Source organism: Eleutherodactylus coqui, chromosome 10 (assembly GCF_035609145.1).
Source record: "Eleutherodactylus coqui strain aEleCoq1 chromosome 10, aEleCoq1.hap1, whole genome shotgun sequence".
Classification (NCBI taxonomy): Eukaryota; Metazoa; Chordata; class Amphibia; order Anura; family Eleutherodactylidae; genus Eleutherodactylus; species Eleutherodactylus coqui.
This window is the reverse complement of record NC_089846.1, coordinates 8982404-8997011: the sequence shown is the minus strand read 5'-3', so window position 1 is coordinate 8997011 and position 14608 is coordinate 8982404. Positions and strand designations below refer to the sequence as shown.

Genomic DNA, 14608 nt, shown 5'->3' with positions numbered 1-14608 from the left:
CGAATGCCAAAAACCTGCATCTCCCATCAGCGGGGAAGCGTCCGCAGCAGAGCGGGGCATGAAAGGCGCACTCCATAGCTCAGACGCAGCAAGAATCCCCCCCAAACTTACTACAGCAGCACCCCAATAATCCGGCATCAACCGCATTTTCTGAACCAATGGATGTCGAACTGCAAATGATTTCTTGTGCACATTGGGCCCTGCAGGGGGCAGTACCACCAGTTTATACGTGCAGAATCTGCATCAGTGTAATGCTGAGACTCAGCCAACTGATCCCTCCTGAAAGGGTAGCACACCTCCACGCAGCGAAAGGCGTCGGCTAAAGTACCTTTTGCCTTGGATGCATTGTTAAAGGGATTGTCCAATTGTAACCTATTGATGACCCATGTAGATATGCTGGATGCGTTCATGCACTGAGCTGAATTCTGAAGGAAGCCGACAGCTCCATTCTCATTGCAGTGGCCAGGCTTGGTATTGCAGGCATTGAAGTGAATGGGAATTTTGCTTGTAATACCAAGCCTGGCCACTGCAAGGAGAACAGAGCTGTCCGCTTCCTTCAGAATTCAGCTTAGTGCGTGAATACAACGACCCAGCAAACAGCTGATCGGCAGACCTCCGCCAATCTACTATTTAAGTAGTTTACAACTGGAAAACCTCTTTAAATCTACAACTGTAATCTTTGCTTTACTTGGCTTGAGTTCCATTATACGTTCTACACCAGTCACTACCAGAGCTGCATTGAGAATTCTACAGCTGGTGAACTGCATTCTGAGAGATCTAATCAGACCACAGTGCACCGCCGGATGTGAACATTTCATCTCCAAATACAAGAGCAGAGACTGAAGCAGCAGGGAAGAGCGAGCTCAGAATATAGACTACAGCCCCGAAAGCAGAGAAATGAACACGGCGCGCTCCCGAGTCACATGATGCATCACATGACGAAACCTAGGCGCTAGAACACTCCGTTATGTAGTGATGGATCCTCTACTCACTAGTAAAGCTGAGGGGAACATACGTATCTGGAAAGATGGGTGCCAGCCCTAAGGTAAAGATAGTAGATGCTCCGACATTCCCAGACCCTAAAGACTCAAAACCTGCATAGCTCTAAAAAACATCCCTCCAGTTACTACCAAAGCTGCATTCAAGATCTTGTTGCTATCAATCAGAACCAGTCATCTGCTGCAGACTAGCCACATTCTATCAGGATATGGGTTCTGCCAAGCGCTGGTGGCGTCCGTCGTGGTTTCCATTTATAACCGTAGGCTCTATTCACTCCGACGATTTGTGCATTTTTTTTCCTCCAAGAGGCAAGACTGATATAATGGAACGCCTGACTTACAACGGAGTCTAGAAGCACACAGCTATGTTTGCCCATCAACCTCCTAAGAGGCAAGATATGGTTTTCCCCCTGTGCTGTACACTGCAGCTCTGCTCCAGTATAGAAGACCTATGGTCAGTGACTTCAGTTCGGCCGCCTGCACACGGGCGAGTCGGATTCCGCATGCAGAATCCAACCCTGTCTGTGCCCGGCTGGTGACCGCAGCGTACCTGTACGGCGTCTTCTATTCTGCGGATGTACTGGCCGTCGCACATGCCCAGTATAGAATAGGCTGCGCTGTACTAGGTGATTACGCGAATCCCACGACCTTACTGCAATCATGATTGCGGAAGAGCCGCGGGATGGCTAGCTTCCATTGACTTCAATGGAAGCAGTCTCTTCGGAGCCCACACAAAAATCGCAGCAAACAGGTGATGTAAACCGCTCACTACCAAAAAAAAAAAAAAAAAAAAAAAAAAAAACCAAAAAAAATCGCATGCGACAAAATCCTGGACGAGGGGCTCCGCCCCGCCCACCGGGGACGTAGAGGACGAGGGGGCCCGCCCCCCGCCACCAGGGGACGTAGAGGACGAGGGGCTCCGCCCCGCCCACCGGGGACGTAGAGGACGAGGGGCTCCGCCCCGCCCACCGGGGACGTAGAGGACGAGGGGCTCCGCCCCGCCCACCGGGGACGTAGAGGACGAGGGGCTCCGCCCCGCCCACCGGGGACGTAGAGGACGAGGGGCTCCGCCCCGCCCACCGGGGACGTAGAGGACGAGGGGGCCCGCTACAAGTACTGGGGAAGTAGAGGACGAGGGCCCGCTACAAGTACTGGGGAAGCAGGGGAGAACCTGCAGTAACTACTCGCAAAGTAGAGGAAGGGGGTCTGCCTGCTGCGACTACGGGGAAAGCAGGGGAGGGGGAGCACCTGCAGTGACCTCTGGGAAAGTACACCTGGTTGACAGACCAGCACTAGTCACTGCACAGTGTTATGGAATTTAGGACAGAAACCCCTTTATCTCGAGCGCCGTTCCATTATAACCAATACTAAGGCCGCCTGCACACAAGCGGAAATTCCGTGGCAGGATTTCCCGCGGAATTTCCGCCGCTGGAAGCCTGCATAGGATTGCTTTAACAAATGCAATCCTATGCAGACGGCCGCGGTTTGGCCGCGTGAACTCTCGCGCGGCAAACAAACCGCGGCACGTTCTGTTTCTGTGCGGGCTCGCAGAGCCCCGCACAGAAAGGTCACTCACCCGCCGCCGGCTCCCCGGCAAGCCAGCACATCAAACAGCCGGAGCCGGCGGGCGAGTACGCGCTGCTCCCTGCAGGTGCTCGGGTCGGGTCCCACGGCGAGAACCTCCGCCGCCGGATCCGACCCACCCGTCTGCAGGCGGCCTAAGTGTCGCACCGGACCGGCTGAAGAGCCACAACTGCCCTGCATCGCTACTCATCATGCAGGGTGTCCAGTCCCCCCTACCTCCGGGCACAGCGGGGTCCGGCCATCACTGCCCGGGTATGTAGACAGAGCTGCTGTGCCCCCAGCGAGCAGGGACACCACAAGTGGGACATGAAGCGACTTCCACCAAGACTCGGGGAGCAACATTGTAACACATGTTCCCTGGCCGGCTGAGCAGTACGCCCGGTTTATGGGTTTCCATAGAAACAGTTGAGGGGGGCGGCGGGGGGTGGATGATGTCATCGGCTATTCCAGCTGTGCGATTCCTAATGGATGAGGCTCGGCGCTGGCAGCTTTGTGCATCAGGACAGGAATGCATGGAGCGCGCCAAAGGTTTACACCGCTCTAATGCATCAGTCTGCAGCGAGCTCCGCGGGAAGAAATGGCGGGACACGACGATGGACCCCGCCGCCCGACGGGAGGGGAATAATAAACGTCTACTGGGATCAACGCGCTTTACTCCATTCTGCAGAAGCCTTTGTGCTGGTGGCGGCGGCGATTTTCTGAGCGGACATTTGCGCATCTCCTTGCAGTAAACGGCACCGTGCAACATTTAAAGGAAAACCGCCCGAATTCTGCAAGGGGCAGTCGGGGTCACCAATCCCAAAGGGCGGCCTCGGACATTAGATAACGGTCAGGAAAGAGGCGACAATCAATCCCATCAATCCCCTGGAGAGTTGTAAATCGGCAGCTTCCCTTTGAGGACCCCTCTCCATATACCGGCATCACCCCACGAATCAGTCGTGCGAGACCCCCTTAATCATAAGACAGACCCAGCCAGGAAATCGGTATAAAGATCTTCTATTCTCCTCCTCCCCATTACCAGACCCCCCCCCCCCTCCTCCTCATTGCCAGACCCCCTCACCACCTTTCCTTATTTTTAAAAGGGTTAAACCCAGTAGGGGATTTGATTAATCCTACGGGGTAACGGGCGCTGAACTTCACGCTTGGCGCATCCTAATAATTATCCGCCACCGGTCTAATGAAACCAGAGTCTTGTTAGGAAGCAGCCGCGCGGAAGCAGAACTAGGCCGCCGGCCTCCCCGCCTATGGCCTCCCTGCTGCCTGGTCATTAAGCAGAGCTAATTAAGTTGATGAAGTGACGCGGACGCCATTAACTCGCACTTCGGTTGGATGCCGACTGGTTGTGGCCTTGGAGGAAGATGGGAAAAAAAACCCCAAAAACTGTGAAGAGGGGGAGGGGAGAGATGAAGGTGATAGATGGTCAGCTCCTGTGTCAACACCTCCTGCCCTCCCGGCATTTACCACCTCACAGAGAACAAGCATGAGGCCAGACAGCGGAGGCCACAGGTCGGCGGCCAAAGGGCCACGGGGCGGAGGCCACAGGTCGGCGGCCAAAGGGCCACGGGGCGGAGGCCACAGGTCGGCGGCCAAAGGGCCACGGGGCGGAGGCCACAGGTCGGGCATGGACAAGCGGCATGACAGTTTGCTCAGGGTCTCAATCTTGCATTCTATGTCCCATTATATCTGGTGGGGAAGGTTAATAACGAACAGTGAACACCAGATACGCCCACGAGCCGGGGCAGCGCTTCCGCCAAATTCACGTACATCAGAGCAATAGAACGAGAACGTCCAGCAAGTTAAAGCACACAGCGTATGGCGTCATGAGACTCAGAGGAAGAGCCTTGTGGTCCCGAGGACCCTACAGGAGGTCCTTACCTGAGGGACCGTCCCCGCTCATCATCAGGGGTCGCAACGGAAGAATGGCGGAGGTGGTACATTCAAGTGGGTTTTGCCATTTTCATTCGCGTAAACGCCCGCTTGGATTAAGGCAGAATTCTAAAAAAGCGTGAAATCGCAGCCTGTCCTACCTTGGTCCGTGTTCCCACCTACAGGTAACGGCTCCGCCCGGCTGCGGCCGCTGGTAGAAGAACAATCCTGGCGATAAGGGTGTGTGGCTATCAGCAGCGGGTACCTACAGACCGACATCACCCACCAGTCAATGGGATAGCGGGAATACGTGGGGATCAATGGGGCCGGTCTGATTTTTTTTGCCAGTGCTAACAACAAAGAATACGTGAATGGAAAATAAGAAAAAGGAACAACAACGACACGGAGCGCCCGCGGAGTTAAAGGACCGGAACTGAATCCGCCCGTGTGAATGAGCCCCGAAACCACCGCAAAAAACCCCACAGATTTTGATGTGGTTTTTAAAGGCGGAGATTCCCACAGAAATTTCGGAGGACAGTTAAACCCCGTGAGCGCACCGCATGTCTACGGTTACTGAAGTTCTATCATCCAGAATCTGATGATCCAGAACTCTTACCAATCAGAGTCACGCTCGCCCAATGGCCTGGCACAGAGATGCCTCATCATTCCTATGTGGCTGGCATGTGCCAGCGGGGGCTTCATCCCAGATCAGGGATCAGTGATCAGTGACTGACGATTGTGTGAGGTCGCCAATGTTACAGATGTAAACCAAGGTGCCAGTCTTCGCAGATTGTGGTGTGACTAGTGCCACGAGTCATAACATAAGCAGCTTCGCTGGTCGCTGCGACAGCTGCATTGTGGGAGCTTTACTGTACACTTCCCTAAATAGGTGTTGGTGCATCAACAGTCGGGTGTGGGGTGTGTGGGGGGGGGGGGGGGGGTATGTAGGACATGGCAGCCACAGCCCGCTCCCCCCTTCCTTGCCCCCCCATCTCCCCTCTGAGACCCCCAAGACATGTATTAAGTGTCCTATGGATAAACCATATCTAAGCAATGGTAAAACCTGTCATATGTCATCAGCAATACCCAGTACTGCGGTGTAGTTTGTGTTACATTTGCAGCCACACATTTCACTTTGTCACACGGCCCCTTTAATAAGAAAGGCGAATATCTGGGAAATAAGCCGACAAGTCCAAATATTAGCGGAAGGAACCAATCACACGGTGACATGAAGGATTTATAACATTCCTCGCCGTTCTGCACAACGTCTCACCGCGCGGCGATCGCCACAATACAGATAATTATAGGAGACCCAATCTGTGATGGGGAAATTGCAGGGAGCGGCGAACTCCAATCAAAGGCGCCAATTAACAGCCGCTCTATAGCAGAGCGGCCATCGCCCCCGGCCTCCCGGCAGCGGCACCGAGGGGGGGAGAACATGACCAGCATAATACTTTCCCCAATCACACGCTCTGGGAGTGATGCGAAATGCGTTCCTGTCGTGTAGCGCTATTTTAGGCCGCCTGTCCACGGGCGCAGCGGGTGAACGCTAAGGTCGCTGCGATGTTCATAATGATTCATCACTGGAAAACGCAACCAAACTGCGGCATGCTGGGATGTCCATACGTGAGCGGGCTGCGCTTCTCCTACTTATCCTATGGAAAGCGGTCATTGCGTTTTCCACGTTTCGCCGCAGATGACGCAATGATACATCGCCCGTGGACAGGAGGCCGTATATGTGCGATTGTCCTCAGCAAGAAGAACCATATCTTGTAGATATGAGAGCTTGTGACGGCCAACATGATGTTACTGCGAGCCCTCCGGCCTCTCAGGGGTAACGAAACAGATCTGAAGAGGTATATTATACACGCGCATTACCCGGTGCGGACAGCGCTTATGGCGGAGGAACACATGACAGTCCGACCGGGGACGGTGCCCCATTACAAGGAGACATGTCACCCGCTATTAACAATATGACATCACTGGGACTACTCCCCCCAACATCCAGTGCATGGAACAGATAGAGCAGAAGAGAGGCTCTGTGCACTACTACCCTGCTGGCGACCCCACCGCATGCGCCACCCCCTGCCAGCCAACCGTGTGCACTACTACCCTGCTGGCGACCCCACCGCATGCGCCACCCCCTGCCGGCCAACCGTGTGCACTACTACCCTGCTGGCGACCCCACCGCATGCGCCACCCCCCTGCCGGCCAACCGTGTGCACTACTACCCTGCTGGCGACCCCACCGCATGCGCCACCCCCCTGCTGGTCAACCCATCGTGTGCACTACTACCCCGCTGGCCACCCCACCATATGCACTACCCCCCTGCTGGCCAACCTATCGTGTGCACTACTACCCCGCCGGCCACCCCATCGCGTGCGCCACCCCCCCTGCTGGCGAACCTATCATGTGCACTACTACCCTGCCGGCCACCCCACCGCGTGCGCCACCACCCTGACGGCCACCACACTGCATGCGCCAAAGGCCATAATAACTCACCAGCCGCAACAGGGTATTGCAAAGAGGGATTTACACAGCATGCCCCTCCTAAGGGCAACAAACGGACACCATAACCCCAACGTTCTGGAGCAACACTAGACATACAGCCCCCCCCCACCCCCCAACCAGGGCAAGAGTCGGCACATACAACTCTTCCCCTCCCAGACCACGACAAGTGGGAAATAAATAAATAAGTCGCTCGCTTTTCATTTGCGGTTTGTTAAGCGGACTTTTCAGTTGGCTCGCTGGCTCCTCGTTTCGCTTCCCATAAAAGGTGTAGCGCTGACGAAAAGCGGACGGGAAGCCCGCGAGCCAGCCGCAAGGCCTTCAGTGTAAACGCTCTGCAGGAGCGGCGGCGACCTCATGGTGACATTGCATCGTTTAACAAACTGTCGGCCGTGTAAAAGGGCCTTTACACCCCGGCGACACTATCCGGTGTTTGTCTTGGTGGCCCCTTATCAGCACCAGACAGATATTGTTCTCTGCACTCAGCCACCGCCTGACCTCCGACCTCTGATGGGGGGGAGGGGGTGCCCCCTGCGCTCCCCAGACAGGCCGCCCCGTCACAGACAAACCAAACTCTTTGAAGTGTATCGCAGTAAGTGGGAACAGCTGCGCCGTCTGAGGGGCGAACGCCGCGCCATTCCTAGACGGTAACCAAACACTACAAAGTCACATGACAGAGTGCAGCGGCGTCAACCGGAACCATCGCAGGCAAGAGCGGAATGCTATCTATTGCTTGCTGTTATCAGCCAGTTCAGGGTGAAGAGGCGCTGACTAAAGTACATAACAGGATTATCAGCCTTATCCTTTATAACGCTCCAGTACCGATATAACATCCAGAGACGTCATATATGTGATATCAGCCGTCCCTCTTATAACGCTCCAGTACAGATATAACATCCAGAGACGTCATATATGTGATATCAGCCGTCCCTCTTATAATGCTCCAGTACAGATATAACATCCAGAGACGTCATATATGTGATATCAGCCGTCCCTCTTATAATGCTCCAGTACAGATATAACATCCAGAGACGTCATATATGTGATATCAGCCTCCCCTCTTATAACGCTCCAGTACCTATATAACATCCAGAGACGTCATATATGTGATATCAGCCGTCCCTCTTATAACGCTCCAGTACCGATATAACATCCAGAGACGTCTCATATGTGATATCAGCCGCCCCTCTTATAACGCTCCAGTACAGATATAACATCCAGAGACGTCATATATGTGATATCAGCCGCCCCTCTTATAATGTTCCAGGACCGATATAACATCCAGAGACGTCATATATGTGATATCAGCCGCCCCTCTTATAACGCTGCATTACCGATATAACATCCAGAGACGTCATATATGTGATATCAGCCGCCCCTCTTATAACGCTCCAGTACCTATATAACATCCAGAGACGTCATATATGTGATATCAGCCGTCCCTCTTATAACGCTCCAGTACCGATATAACATCCAGAGACGTCTCATATGTGATATCAGCCGTCCCTCTTATAACGCTCCAGTACCGATATAACATCCAGAGACGTCTCATATGTGATATCAGCCGCCCCTCTTATAACGCTCCAGTACAGATATAACATCCAGAGACGTCATATATGTGATATCAGCCGCCCCTCTTCTATGACTTCTTACCGGCCCTTTAGGGCCCTTTTTATCCCACTATATGGCCAATCCTTAGTCGCAGACGTGAAAGGAAACAATCCGGAGGGGGCCCTGATAAGGGTGATGGACACACTTCCTGTCCTCTGGGCTCCTGACCTCAGATTACTCTGCTTCCTCCCAGCTAATCAGTGTGGAAGCAGGATGACAGCGGCGGTGGCGCCCAGAGCGAGCGGCCCTCAGAGCGAGCGAGGTTCGCAGCCCCACCATTTAGCCTCCTGAGAAGAGCATAGAAAGCCAAGACATGCACAGTAGACGCTCACTCAGCTTTCCCGAGGCCCCGAATGGCCCATAAATCAACGCTCCTTTGACTTCTTTATAAGTGCTGTTTGTGTGTCAGTCTTTGCTTGCTGGCATTCTATTCGGGATGGACAGATCTAGAAGCGCGCGCCTCCCGGGGGTTACTGTGTGCTGATCGCCACTAAGCAAGCAAATCCACCCGAAAAAATATATATATATCTATATCTCCCCCATCACCCCCCTGCCTGATTATATAGGGGGAGGGGGATCCCTGAACTCGGACCCCCAGCGACCCGTCTGCCGGGTTCAGCCCGGCGTTGCTTGGGCCAGATCCCTCAGGGTTTGGGAAAGCTGGGTGGATGACAACCGTATAGCAGAGAAGCCTGCGGTCCGTTCTCCTGGCGCCGCAGCTCGCCGGTCATGTGGTCTCCGCACCTGTTGATGTGTCAGGGAGAGCAGCGGCGAGCAGCTGAACCCTGGAGACACATTACTCACGGTCTACATCCTACGTCCGTGTGCGATGACGGCGCCGGACAAGCATCAAGTCAGCGCTGGGCGGCCATGACTGCAAGGAGAGGTCAAAGGGCCAGAAAAGGACTTTACAGGATATGAAACTGACGCTACAGCTTAAAGCGACGCTCCGGGCCGAGAGAAGCGGGGATGGCGGCGCCGCTTCTCCGACTACCTGATGGACACGGTGTATAGCATGCGCTGATAGTCTATGACGCCACATGCTGCTGACCGGCCAGCAGTGCTCATGGGGGCAGCACTGGTCAATCAGAAACCGCTGCACAAAACTGCGCCATTTTCGAACACGTTACAGTTTTTTTTTTTTACTTGATGAGATGCGTAAAAAAAGGGCTAAAACACCCGAAAATAGAGCAGACAGCAATAGAAAAGTCGCAGGATTAGAAACACGGCGTTCGAGCGCTGCTCTGGAGGTCCCACTGAAATCAATGGCGGCGTTTTATCGCGGTAGAGTCCAGTGTGAGAGCAGCCTTAGACTAACGATGTCTACTAACACACAGAGTACATCAGGTAGTCGCAGGAGCACAGCGGCCGGCTCTCCAGGCCCGGAGGGAAACCATCAGCAAGCTGATCAGATTCTCCTAACAGGGTCTATAAATGTGGGTTCCATCGACTCATTACAGGGATAGACTCATGAAGAGAACCCCTCACCCCACCATCACTCACTGCAGCCACCCATATGTGCATCTCCAGTCATTGACAGCAAGCAGAGCTCTTAAAGACAGCAAGGAAGAAAACTAAAAGTTTACTACAAAAAGTTTTACATCTTTTCAGGGTTTTCTGATCTTTTGTCACTAAAGGAGAATTATCCTGTAACTTGCGGGCTTCAATCCTTCACATATTTCAAGCCCTCTGCTTGCTGTCAGTCAATATGGACATCCTGCTATGGATCATCTTCACAGAGGCGGCAAATGACTTACAGCTGTGATCACGGCGTATTTACGCGTGCGGGAAAAAAAGGCGCAGTGACTTTGTGCGCTACATATCTGTGCGATCACATGACTTCCACGGGCTAGGTCGGTCCGCGCGTTTAGTGCGTCGAGTTCGGTCGTCCGCAGTCAGGCCGGGACGCACTTTAGAACTCCGAACGTGAAGTGGACGGCGCTAAAGCGGGTGAGGTGAGCCCCCTGACACGCCGGCTGCCGTCTCCTTCGTGAATCGCCATCTGCGTTTTATTCTATCGCTATCCCTAAACAATCCACGAAATGTGCGACTAATTTATGACATTCCAGCGCCGGCGGCACGCAGAACAGGAAGCCGGAGCAGATGCTTCTGTCACAATGGTATGTCTGCGGGGTGGAAGGGAACCTTCCGAGTTTGCAGCTACCGCCGCTGACTACGCGGAGAGCGCCGGCGCGTATCTAAGCACGGACTGTATCTCGTCTCCACGCCGGCCATTCATAAGGAACGTGATTCATTAAAATGATCACATCACATGGAAGAGCGGGGGAGGGGGGAGGGGGGCGCCGAAGAGCGGATGAGGAGGAAGTCCGGCCGCTGCCAACTGTATTGTAGAAACTAACAAAAACTCTTCATCCGAGCGCCGGCGATCGCCCCGCCACCGACTGCGATCCACGGAACTACCTACAGCCGTACAGAGGCGTCACGAGGCTGCAGTAGGGGCAGAGAACAGTCGCAGCCAGTGCAACGCCCCCTGGTGGTCGGCCCTGAAGACTATCCAATCCTGGGAAATCTGGGTGTCAGCCAACATGGTTGTCACCCAGCGGTCCCAGATGGACCACAGGGAAACGCCTAGGAAGTCCTCAGACGCCTTTACTTTTGGGTGGAGGGTGCGGTTGGGGTACGGCAGGGTTTCGCGTAGATTCGTGTAGGCACCCACATGGGGCGGCCCGGCCGAGGGGCACAGGCACTGCAGCTCCCAACACAAGAGCCACATTCAAACGTCTCCCAGCGGATCGCACAAGGGGTGCAAGGTCGGTCACAATTCAGGGGGAAACCTAATAGTCCGGTTCCCCCTCCCCCCTGCACTGCTCGGGACCCGGCTCCTCGCCGCCCCGCACCCTTCATTCTGCTGCCCCCCACCCGGGATCAACAATCTTATCTGCCCAAATCCTCTGGCCCCGCCTCCTTCCATAAGACCTGCACCCTCCTCTCCGGACCCCTTCATTTTCTCTTCAGTCACATGGGGTACCCTGTATTCTGCACTCTCAGCTTCGCCTCTCCAGCACCAAAGATGCCACCCCCCACCACCGCGGGCAGAGACCCCCATAACGCCTTACTGGGGGCATCACGGCAGCACCCGGACCGGAGATTCTAAAGACACATCAAGGGATGTAGTTTTTCATGCAATTTTATTGACAGTTTTTCATGTTTTTTTGAGCTCCGGACAGAAGATTTGGGAACTATAAAGGAAGGACGACCCTGGAGGTCCCTTCCAGCTCCACCACTCTATGAAGGGGTCTGGGACACTCCCCCTCCGCCGGACCCAAAATGCTGCATCAAAAACTCCCCGTGTGACGTGCGCCCCCCCCCCCTCCATCCACACAATCACCAAATACTCCCTTTTCTTAACCCCTTTTCTTGCATTAATTTAGCTAGGTTCCCATTCACTTCATTGGAGTCAAGCTGCAATACCGCACACAACCCTCTGGACAAAGGGTGGCGCCGCTGTGTTTGGAAGAAATCACATGTCATGCTAACCCTGGAGAATCCTTTTAAAGGGGTTTTCCAGGCAGCTCCGTATACACCGAGGACGGAGTGGGAGCCTCTGCTCCGATCTGTGTAGTGGCCAGCGCTTGTCATTGCAGGTTGGGGTCATTCGATGGGAGCTGCAGCTACAATTACAGTCGCCGACCACTACACAGGGGATGGGGCATCAGCTTCCACTCCATACCCCCATGCGTGTTGTATCGCCGTCAGCGGGCGCTCAATCAGCTGACCGGCTGGGGTCCCAAGCGGTGGACCCCAGACGATCAACTATTTCCCTGGAAAACCCCTTTAAGGGGATTGTCGGGGATTTCAGGCATTTTTTCTATCAATGACCTATCTGCCTGTTAGGTTATCATTGGGGATCCACCGAGTGGGATCCCCACCAATCAGCTGATTCCCAGCACCACAGCGCAGCATTGAACAGAGGCTGCACTACCACCACAGGCCACTGCGGCCAGGCGGTGTGATCCGCTTCCTGCGCTGTCCGTACTGACAGCGGTGCCGGGAATCAGGAGCGGCGGACTCCGGCCGAGCATCTATCCTGAGGGGAAGTCAGCAATGAAATGCCACAAGTCCCAGACAGAAGGCAGACCAGTCCCACACACTCACGACCAGTCCACCGACTGCTGGGCTGGACAGGGGGCGCTGATGAGCCATCACCACTGCAGCCTGAGCAGCGCGTCTCCATAGCGGTCCAGTCACACCATCCAGTCCCCGGGCAGAACTGGAAATCTGCACCAGTATAACCAGCACACACCAGCGATACACAAGGGCACTACCAGCTGCCCGCAGCTCAATCCTCTGCTTGCTGGCAGTGAATACGAACACTTATGTGCGTTCAGAGGCTGAGAGCTTGTACTGACCTCCACATAAAAACTGGGGTGACAACCAATACGGCCGCCGTACAATCTGCTTCAAAAGATGGCAACCCCAGGCGGGCGAGGGGCGTCACCCGGAAACAGGAGGGTCTCAGCTCAAATCTATACAGAGCAGAGATCGTGGGGCTCAACCCCATGCAGCCCCCCAAAATGTTAGCAACACCGGACCCCTCATTACACTGTGCAGCATCACATGACTACTGGACCCGACCTCTGCAACCTTCCTGTTACCCCCCTTCCCCCCCATCTCCGTCGTTACCTCTCCCACATGAATCCCCAATTCCCTGTCATCCTCCAACAGTGCCCTTCCCCCACTTGCTCTGGTCCCCCTCACCTTCTCTATCCTCATCCCCTCCATTTCTACTGATACTGCCCCCTTATCCCAACTTCCTGGCAAATCTTAGTCACCCCCCACTTCCCCAGTGACTCCCCCTCTTGTTTTTCGTACCCCTGGTGACGACTCTGTTCTATTTATTTCCCACGGTGACACCCCCCCCCCCAAGTGCCTTGCTTTATCTCCAAGACACCCCCACAACTACCTCAACATTGACCCCCTCCCCCAGGTGACTACCCCTCTTCCTACTCCCCAGACACCCCAACAGGACTATCTCTCCATATACCCCCCCCCCCCAGGACAACTACCCCCTCTCTCTCTACGAGCACGCCATGATTTAGCCCCCCCCCATGACTACTTCTCCCTTCTCCCACTCCCCAATGACTACCCCCTCCTCTGTCTCCCCCACCCCCTCTCTGATCCCCCAATAACCCCCCGTTCTTCTCCGCCCATCCCCAACAACCTCTCCTACCATGACTTACCCCAAAGACTCCCCAACATGATTACCTCTCCCTAGTCCCCCCCCCCCCAATTCACAACCCCTCTATCTTTCAGTGACAACCCCCTTCTCACCATCTCCTAAACCAGTGACCCCCCTCTCCTCCTCTCTAACCCCATGACTACCTCTCCGTGTACCCCCCTGGGTGACTACCCCCTCTTCCTCTGCACCCCCTCCATGACATACCCCTATGACCACTTCTCTATATCCCCCCTCCTCTCCGTCCCCCCCATGATTCTCCCCCCGCTCCCCGGCCTGCTCTCCCCCGGCCGCGGTGTTCTGTGGGCCCCGGGGCTGCAGGGAGCGGCTCCTCCCGCCCGCGGCCGCCGCCTCCTCCTCCCCGTTACCTGCTTTCTCTATTCTCCCGGACATGTCCGCTCGTCACAGGCCGCTCCCCGGGGCCGCGCTCTCCGGTACCGTGTATCCGGGCTCCGGGGAGGGAAGGCCCCGGCTCTCGTCCCTCCGGATCACCGGCCTAAATCAACGGCAGCGGCCGCATGTCCCGGGGCCCCGGAGTAACGTGTCCGGTGCGGCTCCGCGTCCTCCTCGGTCTTGTGTGAGAGGATCCGGCGCCGCCTCCTCCGGAGAGACACATCGCCCCCAGCGGCCGAGAGCGGGACGGCGCAAAGAGGGCAGCCCCATGTAAGGAGAGGAGACCCGTGTACAAAGAGCGAGCAGCCTGAGACCCGTGCAGAGAGAGAACAGACCCATGTAACAAGAGGAGACCCCTGTACAGAGAGAGAGAGAGAGAGAGAGCAGCCCCATGTAAGGAGAGGAGACCCGTGTACAAAGAGCGAGCAGCCTGAGACCCGTGCAGAGAGAG

The 14608-nt window shown here is 55.2% G+C and overlaps 1 protein-coding gene across 4 annotated transcripts in view; it reads right to left on the bottom strand.

Annotated features, from left to right (window-relative positions):
* RAPGEF1 (Rap guanine nucleotide exchange factor 1) overlaps positions 1–14371 on the bottom strand; it is a 62463-nt gene extending 48092 nt beyond the window's left edge. For 3 of the 4 annotated variants that reach the window (XM_066580186.1, XM_066580187.1, XM_066580188.1), the window contains exon 1: positions 14133–14371. In XM_066580186.1, the coding sequence (XP_066436283.1) occupies positions 14133–14157 (25 nt within the window). In that variant the 5' untranslated portion in view covers positions 14158–14371. The remainder of the gene's footprint in view (positions 1–14132) is intronic. The other variant, XM_066580189.1, reaches the window with a different exon arrangement.
* Positions 14372–14608: the final 237 nt, after the last annotated feature.